Below are 20,211 nucleotides of genomic sequence, written 5' to 3'. Positions count from 1 at the left end.
TAATGCCGGAAAAAGAAAACCATTGGAATTCGCATTAAATAAGCTTTATTTAAAAAGAAAAAGAAGAATTAACGTACATCTCGATTTGCATAATGACTTGTAATTTCATTCGGTTCAAATAATGACCTTATAATGACCCATTTTATCTTCCTAATTCCTTTTGATCGTGTAACTGATGACCCATTTGGTCCTAAGTCTCAAATCTCAGATATTTTGGCAGTTGATTTTTTTCTCTCCCATACATAAATATGTACAATTTTCATCAATAATTGATTCCCATCTTGTTTCGATTCATATTCATCGCAAGCCTGCCATAGATGGTCAACGAAACTCTGACCCATAAATTTTTCAAGAAAAACGACATTTTTGTGCAGCCATCGTTGTTTTGTGATGAGAAAAATATTCAATTTCGCATCCATCAATGGGAATATAATAACTTATGAAATATATAGAGCTAAGTATTGTTCAGTAAATGAATTAAATAAATGTATATGTATCTCTCTTCCGCGCGTGCGTTTGCATATCAATAACCTATGAAAATATAGTTTGCTTCTACATGTCCTACATGTAGCGAGAGGAACAACCCAACTGAATAGGTTTCATTTAGATACAATGGCGTAGGAAAAATAAATAATGATTGCCATTGTGAATTTCGCATACGCCCCTGGAAAAGCCTTTGTGTGACTCCTTCCGTGGGTAAAAATGTTCTCATTTTGACTCGTGGTTAGTGGTTATAAACAAGCACTTCATGAATAAGAAGTGGTATCATCATTGGAATGGCTCATACCCTGGTTTGCCATATTTTTGTTTTACGCCATTGAGTCTTGTGTTTACATTTGCCAGCCTTGCGTGTGAGTAATTGTGGTTTCATCTTGTTTCATGCGAGGATACTCCCTTGGATGTTTATTATTTACTCTTTTTTTTGTATTATTCTCTGTTGTTATGTATTTTTGCATAATAAATTCCCCCAAATACAGGTGGTCTATGCGTAATTGAGAAATAGTCAAAATTTCATTTCTAAGACTCAAACTAACGAGCTGGTGTCATATACCTGTTGCTCCCAAGTTCATGGAAGCACCCAAGAAAGCTCGATATGATTATTTCGGATTTTATAATCGAGAGTTATTGCTAACAATTCCAAATTTAGCTCCTTATTAAAGTTGCTATCAACATGTAAATATTACGCAGATTTACGTTGCCATATATGAGTGTTCTTCTGATAAAGAGTACAGACCAGAGCATAACAACTCGAAAGACAATTTAACAGCAATCCAAATTTCTTAGAAGCCCCAAGAATGATTTTAATCTCAAGAAAAACGGTCCTAAATAATGTTTTTTTCGACATTTTCGGTACTTAATATCTTTAACCTACTGTGTACACTGTCATGAAATCCGAAAATTTTATGTTGAGTCTAATGAATGACTTCCGCAATTACCTACACACACTTTTAGGTGCCAACACCGATTTTAGAGTCGACATAGCGATCTGGCGCCTTTGATTTGTCACTTTGGAAAAGCTTTAAGAAAGATGCTGTAAAATTATTTACAACTTAGGAATTTCCATTTCCGTGAAGGACTACTAAATGCTTTTAGCACAGTTGCAGACTAAATAGATAGAACCGCTCAGAACCCCGGACTGATGCAGTTGCAGATTAGAAGAAAACTGTGCCTTTTGAGATGTTTTTGTTAGTGTGTGCTGTCGTCTATGTAGTTCTAACTACTTACGGTAACTAAATAATTTTTTTCGAATTATGTATGGCTGTCGATAGAGGGAAGTTGTCTCATAATAGCGCCTTAAAGTTCATAAATCATAGAAAGATTCCCAGCAAATTCACTCTTATTTTCCCTTGGCTTCAAGTTTTTGTGGCGTGTGCTGCCATCTAATGTTTCACCTACCAGTGACTAAGTACTCATTTTTGGAATGTTGTAGATGCGTGTTGAAATCCTCAGATTTTAGCAGCAAAAATTTGTAGGAACCACAGAAATTCAGTTGACTTTGCTTTGACATCTTGAAATTTATAAAATATAAAATAAAATTCATGATGAAGGATGTCAGTTGATCGGTGAATGCGTTCGTGGGTTCGCTCACCATATCTGATGTAAGCAGCTTCTCGAAACGCTTCGCTGGGGTAGGATCACGCGCTGCGGACGACATCATTCCTGGTATCTTCGATCGCGTCCTGGAATAGTTTTTATGTTGTTGTAGACTGTGCAATGACGTCAGTGGCCGTCACTTCCAACAACTTTTGTAATAATTAATCAAATAAATATTTTTGTAGTTATTACTGTACTTTTTGTCATTTCAGCGTGACGTCAAAACCTGCATGCGTTTTTCGCGATATTCACCCTCTCAACGTAGTTTGCGATACCATTCTTCATTGCAATTTTGTTCCTCTTGATGTCTACCAACAACCCTCTGAGTTTGTCGGTCCATTAACAGAACACCCTGTATATATAAAATTGATTTTCTGTCTGTGTGTATGTTCTCTATACAAATCTACAATTTTAGACCTATATTCGCCAAATTCTACATATATACCAACTGGGACCCGATTTGAACGATAGGCTACTCTAAAAGTTCGTCACAGCTGGGCAAATACCCGAAATGGGCAAAAAAATGTCGGGCAAAATGGTTTGTCGGCCTCAAGAATCACTTTTGGAATGTTTACTTTGGTTACTGTGGTTTCCCTAGCAATACTCTTCGGACATGCATATGCCGTTAATGCCTTTACAATTCGTTTGTCACTTCTTTAATGCTGCCAGTATTATGTATAATAGTTTATGCCTTTTTATAATGGTTTGTCACTTTTTCAATCCTCCTACAAACTGAAAAAAATCCAGGCAGCGCCGGACATTATTAATTCCCATTTCATTTTTTGATGTCTGATTTATTCGAAAAGCTTTATTAATATTGATCCTTAGTGAATTTTCAATATATAACGTTAGAAAATGGCAATTGAATCGTTCCCTGCATAATCGGATAATTTGTTATTTATTTACAATAACCCCAGAAGGCATGAAATGCACTTATACTGGAAGAAAAAAAAAAAAAAAATAATAATAGTCAGTACGGGAAGCACTTCGCATACGGAGTCAGGTCGAAATCCCCAATAGTGGAAGCGAATCTTGCGTAGGAGGCACATACAAGTTCTGATGGAAGACTGTTCCATATTCTTGCCACACGACATCTATATCCGTGGAAAAATTCAATCCCTTCTAGCCGTTGGTATTCTTATTTGGAAGCGATGCCTACGTAGGTTAACTCGCCTGTCTATGATCGCAAAGAAAGGCTCTCTCGATGGTAGATAAACAATTTGGTGGACTAGTTTGTAGCACATCTTCAGATCTGCAGCGATTCTACGCCATTCCAGTGAGTGTAAACCCAGAAATTGAAGTCTCTGGCAATAAGATAGACCACTCATGCCAGAAATCATGCATAATGTGTGCTGGAATCGTTGATATTCGATTTAGCTGGTCGACTGTAGTCAAATCATGAAGATATCCACGCGGTCGTACAGGCCTGTCAAACTTTCCTCTTCAAGTCAATAAAACACTTTTGTTTTTGCTTTTTCTATGAGTAATATGAGGAATAATTTGAATATAAATAGAAATATACCAGATACAAAAGACGAAACAATACAATAGCACAAGAAATCTAGAAATAATAATAAATCTTTTCCTTCCTTTTTTCTCAGTGTATTTTCATTATCCTTTTAAGTAAGTTCGCAGTTACATTATCCAGAAATCACATACATTCTTTCTACATTTTTTTTTTTTTTAATTTTTTACTGCCATTCTCGTGTATTTTTTTTTTCTTCTATTTCGTGGAGGAATCGTTTCTCCATTTTTATATATATATAAGACAGGAATTTTTTTGGGAAATTCGGGAGAACGAGGAAAAATAGGAAAAAAAAAAAAAGAATAGCGCAGCATCAGAATTTTTTGGCAGAGAATGGCCATTAGGAAACGGCATGTTACCCTCAATGTGAAATCTGGAGACGTTCCAGCCCTGTCATTCAAGCGTCGCCTTTTTTTCTTTTGCGCCTCCATTTTTACTGGTATATATTTAAAGTATGCGTCGTGTATATCCGGAAGCTGAGGATATTCTGGTTGTTTGCATTTGTATTTGCATTCCCCTGAAATGTCTGTCTCCGTGTATGTGTGTGCATGTAAGTGTAGACAAATGGCTTTTGAAGTCATCGCCGTCCGCCGCCGTGGATGGGATTTGGTTTGTATTTGCGGGAAGAATTCACAAATTTCCCGACAGTTCTACTGTTTAAGCCTCGAGGAGAAAACAAATGTCGTTCTTGTTCTCCCCCCCCCCCCCCCTATTTGTCTTCTGAGAGGCATATGGCTGATGTTACCTGATGTGGATGGTGCAAGTGTGCAGTAAAAGATGTTTCAAGTATTATATCGACGTGGCAAAAATCCTATTTGTCGATTCTCGCGAAATCTTGGTCAATTTCCCTACAGGAACGCGTCTTTAAATTCATATCCGCACATGGGAATACACTATCACATAACCTACCGCTTGTATGTTGGCGTATACAGGGTGCATAGGTAATAGCACACGCAATATTTCACTGGCGGAGCGTTGATCCTAGAGGCATTCTTCCAATTAGAGAAGGTATCCAAATAACGTGTCGTACTCAGATATGTCATTTATGTTGCAAGGGGTTTGTATAGTTATTAAAATAAAATAAAAAAGCTTCTTATACGAACACCGTGGCTTCAAAAACGAAATTAGAAGTTTTTGACTTGTCTCTCCCGAAGGTAAAAAGAAAATAAAAGAACTACACGTTCCCAAGTGTAAATTTACTGATATATTTGAATTCAAAAATCGAAAGAAAGTTGGGAAAGTACAGCATAAATGAAGGAAAGAGGCGTTGTGCCCGTATATATGCATCCTGGATGTAGGGGAATTATTCCACCTTAATATCTCTTCGACCAATCACGGGAATTAAAAACTTGGGGTATCATTACGAAGCCCAAGATCAAGTGTTTTTACCAACCAGGCTGTCCCACACCTCTTGACTCGGGGGGGGGGGGGGGGGGGTCTTGAAACTTCGACAAATGGTGAGTAAAAAAATTGTTTTTCATCAAGTCCGGGGGCCAATAAGTCATATTGTGTACACAGTTGTGTCTTGATGGGTGGAGGACAATGAAGCGCAAGGCTCCAAGTCGATAAGAGCCCTGTATTATTTGAAAATGTTTTTGAAATGTATTTATTCTGAATTTATTTCTTTTTGATCAAATATGAAATTTTCATTAATTCTGAAATTATACTTTCATTAAACATGAATTTTCATTCATCCTGAAATATCGCTCCTATAAAATATGAGTATTAATCCTTCAAATATTTCTTTCAATTGTTCTCGAAATATTTTTCATAAATTATGAATTTTCATGAATTTTAAAGTATTTTTACCAATTCTAAAATAATTTCTTTCAATATTTACGAAAACAAATTATTTCTCTCATTAATTTTAAAACAATTTCTCTAATTAGTTTTGAAATAATTTCTCTAATTAATTTTGAAATAATTTCTCTCATTAATTTTAAAATAATTTCTTTCATTAATTTTAAAATAATTTCTCTCATTAATTCTAAAATTATTTCTTCCAATACTTTTAAAACTATTTCAATAAAAAAAATTCTCATTAATTGTGAAATAATTGCAGAATTAATGACAAAAATTATTTCAGAATCCCGATCAAAAAGTCTTTATTTAAAAAATTGTCTCCTACAAACTCCAAACATTCATTATTTTGTCTGACGAATATGAAATAGTCTTCATTTCTGGCTGTGCCTTCGAGACACGGATTTACCTGTAAATTTTTTTGATACGGATGTTATTTACATGTCGCCTGTCTTTAAAATTTACTCATTTATTTATTTATTTGTTTATCTAGATGATGCAGAGTTACAGAGATTTCTCGGCAACCAGACGCACAGTGATTATTTCAAGCTCCTCGAGCAAGATGGCGACTCGTTATTAGTTGGAGCCAGGTAATCACTTTTTTTTCCCCCCTTCGAATCTTTTCGATTTGTCTGAAATTTCAATTTACATAAAATAAATTTCTAATTACGAATGTGATTTCCCGAAGAAAATTTCTCGCATCACTGACTTGATTGGAATCTCGGAAAAATCACAATTAATAGTCGGAAATGTATAATAAAATATCAATCTCCGAAATTTTGTTTGATGGGAAATTGGTTCATTTCAATTGAGAAAAACAGATACACACAAAAAGAGTAATTGTTGTAAAGAAAATCAATATTACGCAATGATGTATGACCTTACTCTTCTAAGGAAACGTGTTCGTACGTCCCATCTATCACCACGTATGACCGATGATGACTCTCGAAAAAGATCATCAGTTGCTATTATTCATGTAATAAGATGTCGCTTATAACCCTTTCGTGACGAAATGTTGATCTTGCTGCGCATTGTCACGGCAGGTGTCCTCGACCTCAAGCACCTGACTAGTCAATTTCGAACGTGTTCCAGCGCACGAAATACATAACCTCAACTGGATCACGCTTTTTGTGCTGCGGATCAGCTCACGAGCATCTGAATCATTCATTGAGCTATAATTGATTCAATTACGTACAATACATATTGTGCCGGCTATCACCATGACGTATACGCATCAGATGCTCTAAATCACACTGGTGGAACCATCTAGTGTCGAACCCGTCGAACAAGATATTGGTTCACTTTAGAGCAGTGGTTTTTTTTTTTTTTTTTTGCCGTTGTGTAACCCTTAAAATGATTCCCATGTGTTGTTTGTTTTTTTGAACAAAAAAATGCAAACCACTGTGTCAATTATTGTGTGATACCCGTGGTCAATTTTTTAACCAAGCTTAGAATTAGAGCACAGGTTTCCACACTTCTGATGTTGTGCAACACTTGACAATACAATTCACTGGAACCCAAAAAACATGAATATGTTTTATGTTTAATTACTTTATTCAACACCAAATTTCTAGAGAGCTCTGTGTACCACAGGAATTATCTTAACCACTGAGGAATTGGAAACCTACGTTCTGGAAAACTCGGTAGTTATATTAGTTTTCTGAGGAACCCTTGAACCTTGAATTAGTATCCGCTTCTTCGAACGTTTTCGTAACTAATTATTTGCAAAACTACTTATTTCTTACAGAACTTCTGGTGACGTCACGAGAAACTTTAGATTACCAAGAGTAGTAGTGTTTCTCAACCATCCGAGAACCCCTTAAAAATATCTACATTCCAAAATTATTCGTCAGTTTCTGTTCTGTCTCGTAGCCATCAAGGGTTCCTCGTTACCAGGGCTTGGAAAAGTATCGCCGCAGAGAGCACCAGGCCTAGAACGGTACAAATATACGATAATTACGCTTCACTAATAGTTTGAAAAATAGATGGCATCATGGAAAAATTCACAGGATTCACACGCATTCAGACTGTTAGATACACATGCACACTTGTGGCATAAACTCATTTCTGTAGTAAATTGCCCACATGTCGATAGACCGGAGTTGTGCCCTGTTTCAAAGAAAGAAAGAAAATTGGTGTCCAAAATATTTTGCGTGTGATTAAATTAAAACCTAGGAGAAACATACATAAATATTTCCGTAATTTATATCAGTGTGTCTACTAACAGGGAAAAGGGTCACCAAAACGTACGGAAAAATTGATTTCGAACCGCTTTTTTTCAAGGGGAAAAAACTTGGCTCCCGTTAAAAAATCTTGCCGGCACTTAACTTTTCTTCGATTTGTCAAGCCGTGTTAGAAACCCCTGTCCTAAGAATCACCTAGAAAATACACCATTCGCGAATTCTTCCGATTAGAACTTGAAAACCCTTTAGTCAGGGAATAGGAACCGAGCATCCTTCTGGACTATGTTATAGCCACGCACATTATATTTTCACTATAATTTATACTTTGCTCTGAGTCACATCCACCGACTCCATAGAAGACTCGCCAACCCCCATGGGTCTGCGGATCACACTTTGAAAAACTGTAAAGATAGCTGAAATTCAAGCTACACCCACACCGAAAGAATCAACCTCATATGCAAAAGAAAACCAAAAAAAACAACAATTTGTCTTAATTCCCAGCGACACCTATAACCTTTTCATTCAAAGTACACCGCCAAGTTAATCTCTTAATCCCTGTCATATCACATTACAATCTATTTTAAATCCTTCTTTTATTGATGGTTTGGAGAGAGATCCACTAATAATATTTATATTCCCCCCTCTTACATTTTTCTTTGATCCTCAACATCTAAGAAAATAAAAATGGATGAAAAGACGGGGGCATCTCTTTAGTCTTAGGATAAAAATAAAGGAAATACGGCCATAAAAAAATTAGTACGTAAGAAAAAAAGAGATGAAAATTAAGGAGATAAGAGATAGGGGAAAAAAAATGATGATGGAGATAATGGATGATGATGCTTCGCGTCCCCCGGTCTTGAGGTATTTACGTCCCTTTGATAATTAGAACGCCGATTTTATAATCAACTCAGCATTAATTAACGGTTTTCTCATACCGACGTGTGCTCCGTCCTGGCATCGGCGGATTCCTGCCTTCTTTATAATCTTTTAAGAAAAATTTAAGAACAGGGGGGAAAAAATCGTATAAGAAAAGCGTTCCCCCTTTTTTCGTATTTCGTTATCTATATACGACGATCTTTTCTCTTGATTTATAATCTTTTCCGAGGTAAGACCGAGAAGAGTTCTCGGGCATTTCATTTCGTACATTTCTGTGCAATGATGATGAATGAACTGATGTACTCTCTCTTACGGGATTTTTATTTCTTTATCTATTTTTTTTCCCTGGATTTTTCGGAAGTTATTGGTGGCAATATATGTCAGGTGCATTTCTAGAAATTGTCTGGGAAACGGACTTCCCCCCCCCCTCTCCGTTTCGCTGATGTTGGTACCGAAATATGAATATAGGTGGATTATTTAAAGTGGGTAAGGATTTGAATACACGAGATTTTTGTTTGTCTGGCACGATATTTTGACCTCTTTTTTTGTGTGTGCATTTTCTTGATTAGAGTCTCCTTATTATTCAGGACAGGGTTGATCTCAATATTTTTTTTACCATCGTAAGACAATCCATGGAATCAAATTTTTAATAATCGATTTTGTTGTCCCTCTGATTAGTTCCTTCGACTACCAGGAGGTGGTATTGCCCACTATGGGAAGCACTGACCTACATCTATTATCATTGGACATAAAATGCTGACTTTTTTTTTTTAAATCGTCAAAGCTGAACAAGTTCTAGGCTGTATGGGAAAATTAATTTGTGCTGCCATCTGTGAAATGAGAAGTGAGTCAATAATGGAGGTGTGCTTGGAGTGGTGTGAGGTCTTTCTTTCAAGCCGAGCTAAGCTCTGCTCTATGGCCATGGGCAATTTACTACCGAGTTGCGCCGGAAGTGCGAGTGTGTGTAACTAACAGTCTGTGTGCGCATCTAGTGTTGTGTCTGATTTTTCAGTGCCACCACCTTCTCAGAAGTGAAGTGAATTAATTGTGATGATTGAATTTTTGTTACTGTTTGTAGGCCTCGAAGTTGGGAAGTGGTTTGGGTCTGTCGCTCGCTGTAGTTGGACAGTTTCCGTGCGAAGTGACACTGAATATTTGTGTATAGAAGTTGATTTCATCCATTTCTTTATCCACCATGTTGAATTTTCATTTGTCTATAGGCCTATTTATCTGTAAGTCTGGAGGTGCACAACCTTCTCAGTCCTCGGGCTAAAAGCTGGGATGTACCTCTCGCGCAAATATGGTCAGTTTAGTATATATATCGTGTTGTGTGCATTGATGCTTTACTGCCGCAACACATTTCATAAAACCTATGACAGGGTTCCCAGTGACCTGGGAAATCAGGGAAATGAAAAATGGTCAGGAAAAATGTTAAATATTTAGCAAAAGCTGAGGAAATTTGCAAATATTCGATAAAAGTCTGGGAAAAGTTCTTTGAAGGGGGAAAAACAAACTCGAGAAACAAAAATTAAATAATTTGGAAGGTTAAGATTATGAACTGTATTTCTTTGTTCAGAAGTTACGGTCATGGAAATGGTCAAGCAGATTCTGCTGGGAACTCTGCATGAGGTTTAGCAGGCAACATTTGACCGGTATGTTGTGACCGGAGGTAGGGCACACCTGCTGTATAATTTAAGAAAAATTTCTGAATTTTAGAATTCAGTGAGAATTCCGTGCATGTGAATTTGTTCTTGTCCTTTCCATACCCATAATTCCACTCCTTAGGACTCAGAATTCATTCTTATTCATATCCAATTTTGAATACCAAAAATTTACTAGAAAATCAGTATGGGCAGCTTATACAAATTTCTGGCTCGAGGGCTCCCCTGCTCGTGCATTTTCTGAAGTTGTCGAATCGATAATTATTGTCAAATTATACATCAAATAAGACTCAAGAGGAATTATAATACGAAAAGGAATTGGATCAAAATTTTCTTGAATCTATCATTAGATGTTCGTTCGTCAGGATTAGTGAAGGATACGTGAGTAGGACGCGTAATAATGAATAGAGATCCTAGGGAAGATAAAAGGAGTGAGAGAGGAGATTCTTCTCTCTAGGCACATCATGGGTATACACGTAACACCCAGAGTGATTTCTCTTTTTTTTTCTGGCACGGGATGGCTTTTTAATTAAAGGAGGAGGATGATGCAGAAAATGGGAGCGAGCACAGAGACTTCTGTATCTAGTTTCTCCAGTTTTTTAAATCGAAAACAGTGAGGAAATGAGATCTGCAGGAATAAGGGGAGAGACACTGAAGGGGGAATAGACAAATCCATCAATCAAACACCCATCAACGCCCTTAAGATATTCAATGAGCACGATGAGACGGAAGAGTGTCATTTCTATCTTCGATATCTTCCCCACTCTCTCTTCGTTTTACTCATTTCAATCTTTTCCCCATCCGTCATGGGAATTATTTTTTCCAATGAAATTACGATTTTTATGCCCATTAGTTCTTTTATTTTTTGTAATATTGGAATTTTTATATTTAGGTATATTATATTAGGAATATAACCAGTGTACATTAGGAATTTTTTGACCAATCATCTGGCGAGAATCGATATTGTTCGATTGTATGGGGTGATATTCTCTCACTACGTGGTGTCGATTTCATTTTGGTGGACCTTTCGCACTGCAATGCGGTTGCCGCGGTTGATCTTACTGCAACCGCGGAATTTCTTTCCAAATATACTCTGATGTTCGGCAACTCTTAACTGCAACAAGAAAAACCGGTGGTACATGCACTTCTGAATAACCCTATAGATTAGAATCCCCCCCCCCCTCCATCCCCACGACAGGAACCTCAGTTGGTCAAGGCCTTATGCTTATGTTATAGAATTCCTTCCCATAACCAATGTTACCAAACAAGTCTAAAATTTTTTTCCGTACGGTTGTTGCCAAACAGGTGTCAAATTCCTCCCCGTTACTGATGGTGCCAAACAGGTGCCGGTGCCGTAATCCTTCTCGTCATTGACGGTGCCAAACTTTTTCCTTATTCACATGGTGTTCTATTTCCTTCCCGATGAATATTTTGCCGTACTCGTTTCCGCGATTTATGTGAACTGAATTTGCTTCCTATTACAGAGGTCGCAAATGCGTTTTTAATCCACGTGGTGTCAAATTCTTTCTTGTTACGAATATCAAACTCGATTCGTATCGGATTGAAGTTCGTCTAAGCAAGTCTATCCCCTCCCCAAATTAATGAGTTGCGACCTTAAATTCCATATGAAAATTAGGTAGAAAATTCCTATATTTTCCAAATAGAGTACTCAACTGTTTTTCGATCAATGTGTTGCTTGTTTAGTACTGATTCATGCTGTAATCTTGGTAAAGAAGTTGCCAAATTATTTCACTCTCAGAAACTTTTAAAAATTGACAACATGGATCATGTATGGACCGACGTGATCTATAATGTCTTTCCTCGCGTAGATAAAAGTGGATGGTGATTACTGTGTTGGAGTTTGAACTTCCATCTGCCAGTTAGGAACCGATAGGGAAATTTTTATTGAGTAGAAGAGGTTAATCCTGAATAGTTTAGAGTTACTCTTTGTCTTTCGATGAAAAGAATGAGAAAAATGAACTACATATTTATGTGTTCTAATGTGAACCAGTTTGGATCACATTGGAATCATAAATGATGATTGAGAAGGATGGACCGATCCATGCAGAGTTCTTGAGTAACATTTTTCTTTTCGAATTACCCACCACGCATTTGAGAAGTGCCATTTCTGAAGATCATTTCGTGATGGACTTCGACATCGTGGTTTTACATCATTCCCTCGCAGGATAGGATTGCTTAGCTGATGGCTATTTGGTGTTCGAGCCATTCGGCTTCCTCTATCTATCCATCCATTCATCCCTTTTCTCGTGTGCTTGACGTGTAGCAACCATAGGTCATGATGGTGAAACTATCAGTTTCTAATGTCCTCGGCTGTGTACTATGTAAATCGATTGATATAGAATGCCGTGCGAATAGGTTGTTTGCCCTAATGATAATGGTTATGAATGTGTCTTCCGATAGCCTCCAGAGTCGGGTGGAATAGATCTCTCTCTCGTTGTGCCGTCAACAGCCAAACTCAATCATCAGTCGACGGGTCCCCGAAGAGAGAGATAGTGAGAGGCGTCTTGCCAATGATGTGATGCTCCTCAGTTTGAATAGAGCTTCGACTTAATTACACGTGCCGGCATTATGCCCTTAATTTATAATCGTAAATCTTTTGATGGGCTTCGAACTTGTCTCCGTACCATTGATTTTTCAGGGTGTGAAAGCTCAGATGATACGCCAAAAAATATCCTTCTCTGACGCATAGAGAGTCGGGTAAAACTCCTCGTATGAAAAATCATCGCGCAAGCGTTACGTTACGCAATCATTCTCTTACGCAGAGCATGCAGCGTCTGCCGGGATGTTATTGAATTTTCGATAACATTAAATGAATTTTTATGCGGATCGAACTCGATTTTTTGCGTGGAATTATTTATCGTCCTCATTTTTTTACGATATTATTTCATTTAGATGACTCAAGATTTTTTTTAACTTACCATCCATATATAGTTCCAGACTCTATTTAATTATATAGTCGGGAAAAACGTCTTCCGTGGTACTAGATGCCTATGCAGTACTCGCTTTGGCAGTACATATACTAAAATTGGAACGATACAGAGAAGATGGCTGTGCAGAAAACGCATATCATTATTTTAGAGATTTGAACTCATATGCTTTGAAAAAATAAATAAATATTCACACTTGCATAATATTGTATCTATTTATAATTTAATATGATTTATTTCTTGTGTCTTACAGGAATATTGTGTATAACATTAGTTTATCCTCACTACAAGAAAAAAAAGTAAGTTTTACATCCTGCTTTTTCTCTTTTTCAACATTAATGATCATTATTTCATTCTAATCTCGATTTGACCCAGAATGATCTCGATCCTACACCCTCATCCTTCCCGTAGCAAATTCATCCGAGTTTGACGATTTAGAAGAAAAATTAGGAAAACAGCGAAATTACTGAGGAGCCAAATGTACAAATGGAGGCATAGAAAAATGATTCAAAATTATAATTTCTATTTTTCAGGGCCATTTCCCATATTTGGAGACAAGCTGACGTATGTTCGGAAAATTTAGTGTAGTACTCAGAATCCGCCGCTGTGGCGGTCGAGTGGTCATAGTGACGGACTCGCATTGCGAGAACCCGGGTTCAAACCCCACCGTCGCCATAGTAGTGAACTATGGTGGGTCGGCTGAAGTTAGTTTTCTGTGGTTCTCAGCCTCGAGGCTCTAATGCGAGCCGATCTCCCCGTTAAAAAGTCTCGCCACAGAGAGCAATAGGTAAATCCTCGAGCATGACACTTCACTCATAGTTAGAAAAATAGGTAGCAGATGACAGCAGTATATATATATAACAAGCATTACACAGAAGCAAGCTTCACGTTAGGTCCACAACACGGACACGCACATTCCAACATATTCCAATTCGTTAGAAGTTCCGCAAAAGAATATGGTCGAGGTGCATTTCTGGTTTCGTGTAGTAGTAGTCCTCAGAATCCAATTCAGTTACCAATGCTACAGTACGTGAAATTCTAGGCACCGATATCAATTTTTTAGTCACCACGTGGTCCTTGCGACTTGGATTTGTCAAATTTAGAGTATAAGTTACATTTAAGTGCTGTAGATTCGCCGTTCACTCTTGAGCGAGAATGTTCTGAGAATCTCTTGCACGATCTTAATGGTCATAAACTTCATTGATGTGACATCAGTGTCACCTCTAATTTTGCCTGATATATATATAGATGGGACCAAACTCATAACTGATCCCCGTGTAATGATACAGATAGAGTCAATTTTTTTTTCTGATTCACCGATTCACGTAGTGCCAATTATTTTTTCATGGTACAGATTTCGTTCTTTTATTTATATGGTTTCAAACTCGTTCCAATCTCATTCTTTCATCCACGTAGTTTCAAACTCGTTCCTGATCCACACGATTTCAAACTTGTTCCTGATCCACATGGTTTCAAACTCGTTCCTGATCCACATGGTTTCAAACTCGTTCCAATCTCATTCTTTCATTCACTTGGTTTCAAACTCGTTCCTGATCCACATGGTTTCAAACTCGTTCCAATCTCATTCTTTCATTCACTTGGTTTCAAACTCGTTCCTGATCCACATGGTTTCAAACTCGTTCCGGATCCACATGGTTTCAAGCTCGTTCCAATCTCATTCTTTCATTCACTTGGTTTCAAACTCGTTCCAATCTCATTCTTTCATTCACTTGGTTTCAAACTCGTTCCAATCTCATTCTTTCATTCACTTGGTTTCAAACTCGTTCCAATCTCATTCTTTCATTCACTTGCTTTCAAACTCGTTCCAATCTCATTCTTTCATTCACTTGGTTTCAAACTCGTTCCTGATCAACATGGTTTCAATCTCGTTCTTGATCAACATGGTTTCAATCTCGTTCTTGATCAACATTGTTTTAATCTCGTTCCTGATCAACATGGTTTTAATCTCGTTCCTGATCAACATGGTTTCGTTTCAATCTCGCTCCAATCTCATTCTTTTATCCACGTGGTTTCAAACTCGTTCCAATCTCATTCTTTCATTCACTTGGTTTCAAACTCGTTCCTGATCAACATGGTTTCAATCTCGTTCCTGATCAACATGGTTTCAATCTCGTTCCTGATCAACATGGTTTCAATCTCGTTCCAATCTCATTCTTTCATGCACAGGGTTTCAAACTCGTTCCAATCTCATTCTTTTATCCACATGGTTTCAAACTCGATTCTGATCCACGTAGTTTCAAACTTGATTCTGAGATCCGCGTGTTTTCAAACTCGTTTCTGATCTACGTGGTTTTCAAACTCGTTTCTGATCTACGGGGTTTTCAAACTCGTTCCGATCTCATTCTTTTTTATCCACGTGGTTTCTAACCTGTTTCTGATCCACGTAGTTTCAAACTTGTTTCTGATCTACGTGGTTTCAAGCTCGTTTCAGTCTCATTCATTTATATCAGGATCCACATAATTTAATCTATGTGACTTTAAAAAAGTTCCAATATGGGAATGAAATTACCCCGGAGTTCCTAATAAAGAAGTACTACTACTACTTAACCGAACATGTGCACCTCGTACACATTCCTCTACGGAATTTCTAACGAATTGGCATATGCCGGAATGTGTGTTTTGAGTGCATGCTTTTTGCCCCAACGTATTTATGTTATCGAGTTGTGTTTATTTCGTGTTCATGCTGCCATCTGGCTTCCATTTTCTGAAGTAAAGATAGAAATGTTTTAATTTTCATGTTTTGTCACTATCGTGTTGTAGGCCTGCCTGCTCTCTGCGGAGAAACTTTTCCCAATGGGAGACCGATTCACCTTCGTGCCACGAAGCTGGAAAACCAACTTCAGCCGACTATCACTGTGCAGTCAACGGGGTTCGAACCTGGATCCTCAAGACGAGAGTCCAGCACGATGCCCACACGACCGCACAACGGCAATAATATAAAGAAATACTATCGTTCGATCGAAATCATCCTAAATTTTCCCCACCTTTTGTTTTCAATGTTCACCGTAATTCATAGCGTTTTTTTTTTTTTTCTTTTCTGCTCCATTCCGAGAAAAGGAAACACCAGGCCCGCGTCTTGACCAAGTAACTGAAATCAATCGATTTGAATACACGTCAGCTTCCTATTCATTCGTGAAATCTCTGTTTGTATAATACTGCTTCTTCTAATACTTCTATTAAGTGACGCATAAAAACGTCACAAGGTAAATTTTTACTCTTCCGTAATGCATGACAACAATGGATAGGTGAGAAAATAGTGAAAGGCTTTGAGCGTTGATCATTTTTTATTATATCTTCAAAACAAACAGCCTTTCTGTTAACCTCACCCAAGAGAGACATCCCAGAGATCCCACCATTACGGTTTCACAGTACTGTGAAGTACTACTGTCATAATAAATCTCTGTGTGTTTTTTTTTTCTCACTACATTACTAGGCGCGCCTTTTACAAAAATTCTTATTCTATCCTCTGTGGTTTTTGCCTTCTATTCCTCTGCTTTTCCTCAGAAATTGTTGTTCCTCCTTTTTTTTTTTTAATCTTTGCTGTTCCATTGCAAAGGTTCCATCCATGTCTTATCTCCGGCAGCTCAGGAGCAGTATAAGGCAGGGGTTGCCTGTGTCTCGTTATTCCCGATTTTTATGAGGCTATTCCTCGCTCCACTTACAACCCTATGGCCCTTCCATCTTTTCTCTCACACACATACCAGACACATATTCGGCCGTTCATCCAATGTTCTTTATGCTCCTTGACTCTTCTTCAAGGATTGGGACTGTAAATATCCTCGTCTCCTTTTCTTTGGGACTTGCCGATGATCAAAACGTGTAAAAGTTCCTATTTATGTCCTTGCTGGAAGGCGCATTAAGTACACGTATAAGGGAACAAGAAAAAAAATGGAAAAGAAAATCCATCTCCCTTTTAACTGAAAGCCGCTTGTTACCCCGTGGATTCTCGAATAACGATATCATAAGTGGAAGCATATATATGTGTATGAGCCCTGGTATGTGGATGTCTTGAAGACTTCTATCTTGCTTGTAATTTGACATCGGAAACGGGTCGTTGAAAAGGACGTAACGATGGCGTTCTTGTTAAAGATATCCATTCGGACAGGTGGTGAGTGAGAGATCTTATTATAGCTGTATATCTCTAAGGAAGTTACATTTTATTTTCGTTGAAATTTTTAAGTATATTTCGTAAGTTCAGAGGAATGTTATTGACAAGGTTCATCTATTCTGCTTAACTTGACAGAATCTCAGAATTTCCTCCCTTTAACGACCAGTATCTGTTATGGTATATTCCAGGGCTTGACAAATCGGAAAATAATTTAGATGCCAGGCAAATTTCTCACGCACGAAGTATTTTATTTTTTAAAGAAAAGTCCAAAGTATTTTTTTTTTACTTTTCCAGGAATTTGGTACTTTTTTCCACGTCCGTGGACGCTGTGAATATAATTTCTAAAAACTGTGTGACATACAAAACTCTGATTTCGCAATCAGACACACAGAACTTCAAACACCAGGGTGACCTTACGCCTGGGATTTGCAATCCCTGGTGCTTTCTTTGGTGGAAATTGTTATAGACTTGGTGGTTGCTACTTTCTCTCGTGGAAGTTATGAAACAACGAGCATTTTCTTTGCTAGAATTTTTCTCTTGCATTAGTGAGTAATGAGTTTCATTATCGACTTAGTGAAGACGTATGGGAATAGGAAATCAAATTGAATCATGCCAACTGACTTCCGGTACACTTCATATTTGCTTGGCTTGCTCTAAATTTGTAAAGCCTCTCGAGGATACTCATTGAAACACTTATTATTCATCATTGCTACTTCAATGGAAGGATGGATCAAAGAGTTTTCTCACATTGCATCGTTCAGTAAGATAATAAGTCTGGTTTGTATTCGGTAGTTTCTTTTCCTACCCTCTCAATACCAACATCTAAATCAGCGTATGCGACAGCACCAATTCATAAGAGATTGCCCATGATTGATCAGCACTTATCAAGATGACAGATGTACCTACGGGAGAGGCTGTGAAGAACAACCCGAGGACGTATCTCGATCATTTAAGCCCATTGCATTTAATCAGAAAGATATTGCGAGAATTTCCATAAACAAAATCCCCACTTTTATCGACACGTACATAGCTCGGGACGACATAGCGAATTATAATTGATGATACATATAACCTCTTCTCTTACAGCTCATACCCCCCTGCCCCCTTCATCTCTCTCGTTATACCAGCTTCTTGAACAGAATTGTCCGGAATGGCGAGGAAACCCCCCCCCCGTGCGATTTTGGGCAAAGGTGCGTTCTCCTGCAAAAGACGCTGCTGACATGTCTTTGTGAGAAGAGACAAACTTCGGGAGAGAAAGGCAGACGCATACACTTACTTCACCCGTTACACCTTTTCGGAGTAATGTGTGTGGATGGGGGAAAAGTGGAATTTATATACGCGTACTTTGCGTATACTGTGTCGTCTCTTTCTCATACAAAGGGTGGGTGGGGTCGTCCAGAGTAATTAGTAAAAGCTTCCCACCAAAAGCCCGTTATCTGCTTACAACGAGGGAAACCCTGCGGGAGGCTGAAGGAAAGGAAAGACGATAGTGTATATGTACGTGCATGTATGGAGAAGCGAAGCGTCGAAATTAAAAGATAAATTATGACAAATGGATGCAGCTTTAGACATTGTATCGTTTGTGGGAGGTGGGAGGGGGAGGAGGGGGGGGGATTCCCCGACGTTATACCCCCTCTGTTTCTGATTAAGCGCTTTCGATCGGCAAAACGTTGGCTATTAATTTTATAAACGCGCATCTTTTCTCGAGACACGAAACCCGTGTGATTAGATTTGAGGATGTGTAATGACTTTGTTTCAAAAGTCTCCATAAATCTGCTGTTGTTCGATCGGTATATTTTTCCTCCCGTTTCTGGATCTTTTTCCTTTCTCGCGCGACCCCGTTGTCTCTCTCTGTCTAGTTTTCGCATTTTTCGTTACTCGATAATTTCTCCACTATTGACGTCATACGATGCCTTAATGAGAGTATCGATCATCGTGGAAGTCGCATTTTGAGTGATAAGCAATACACACGAATATATATTTTTGTATAATTACTTTCATTAGTTCTTAGACCCCCCCCCCCCCCAGGGTAAATATAACCCTACACACTATGCCTCTCAAATAGTAACACCGACTTTCCTAGCATTTTTATGGAACCTTCGACATTTCATTTACATCCTAAGGAGCCTTCGTAATAGTATCCAAGATCTAAGAAATTCTTCAAATAAAATCGTTGTTCTAGGAAGCCATTGAAATTGAAGATTACCTTCTGAAACATCCTAGTAGGAATGACTACCTTCCGTAAAATGGAAAACCTTAGCAGGAATGATCAATCTACGGATAATTATTGAAGCTGCATACATGTTAAAACATCATCTAAAAATATCTGCGTTTAAGAGGGGTTGACGATTATATCCGTGTTATTATATTGCGTTATTATATGAATAAGCCTACATCACACATAAGTTACATGGAACTTATAGCGACGTCATGGGCTTCCCCTAATGTACAGCGGAACCCCGGCACAGAAATTTTCTGAGAACCCACCAACACTTAAAACATACTTGAAGCCCCAATCGAGGATCAATCATTTTGAGAACTATTCCCTCTCGTGGACTTGGGGGCCGAGCCTGTCCAAGTCCCAAGAAAGTACGATTCTCGTTGTGAATGTAAGATTAAAAAATCAATATAGTGTTTGACACTCGCGAACCGGCAAGTTACACATTTTAAACATCAAATTGATGGTGTTTTTCATTTCTTCATGTTGCGTGGTTTAGAAAACATTTTTTTTTTTTCCTGTTCGGGATTGTTATCGTTTCCATCCCGCGCTATCTAATTACACGTCCACTTTCGAACAACTATTGTCTACACAGTGATTTACGCGAGACCATCGTTCTCTTCGGGCAATACCACCAACACAACAACCATCCATACCCAACATCCACTTCGCCATCCTTTTTGACGACGACGATGCTCCGTAATCTATAATTAGCGACGCCATTGGCGGACGAAATTTCCCACCGTAGGAACGAAGAGAATCGAAGTTTTGGGCGTA

At 38.1% G+C, this 20,211-nt stretch overlaps 1 protein-coding gene across 8 annotated transcripts in view; it reads left to right on the top strand.

Moving 5' to 3' along the window:
* Positions 1-20,211, top strand: part of LOC149088641 (semaphorin-1A-like) — a 312,700-nt gene that overhangs the window by 236,689 nt on the left and 55,800 nt on the right. For all 8 annotated transcript variants that reach the window (XM_089248408.1, XM_089248439.1, XM_089248431.1 and 5 more), the window contains 2 exons: positions 5,913-6,009; positions 13,341-13,386. In XM_089248408.1, the coding sequence (XP_089104534.1) occupies positions 5,913-6,009; positions 13,341-13,386 (143 nt within the window). The remainder of the gene's footprint in view (positions 1-5,912; positions 6,010-13,340; positions 13,387-20,211) is intronic.

Source organism: Pholcus phalangioides, unplaced genomic scaffold (assembly GCF_987345545.1).
Source record: "Pholcus phalangioides strain wild (caught in Gottingen) unplaced genomic scaffold, Ppha-v1.0 ptg000003l_1, whole genome shotgun sequence".
Taxonomy (NCBI): Eukaryota; Metazoa; Arthropoda; class Arachnida; order Araneae; family Pholcidae; genus Pholcus; species Pholcus phalangioides.
This window is presented reverse-complemented; position numbering and strand designations above follow the sequence as displayed.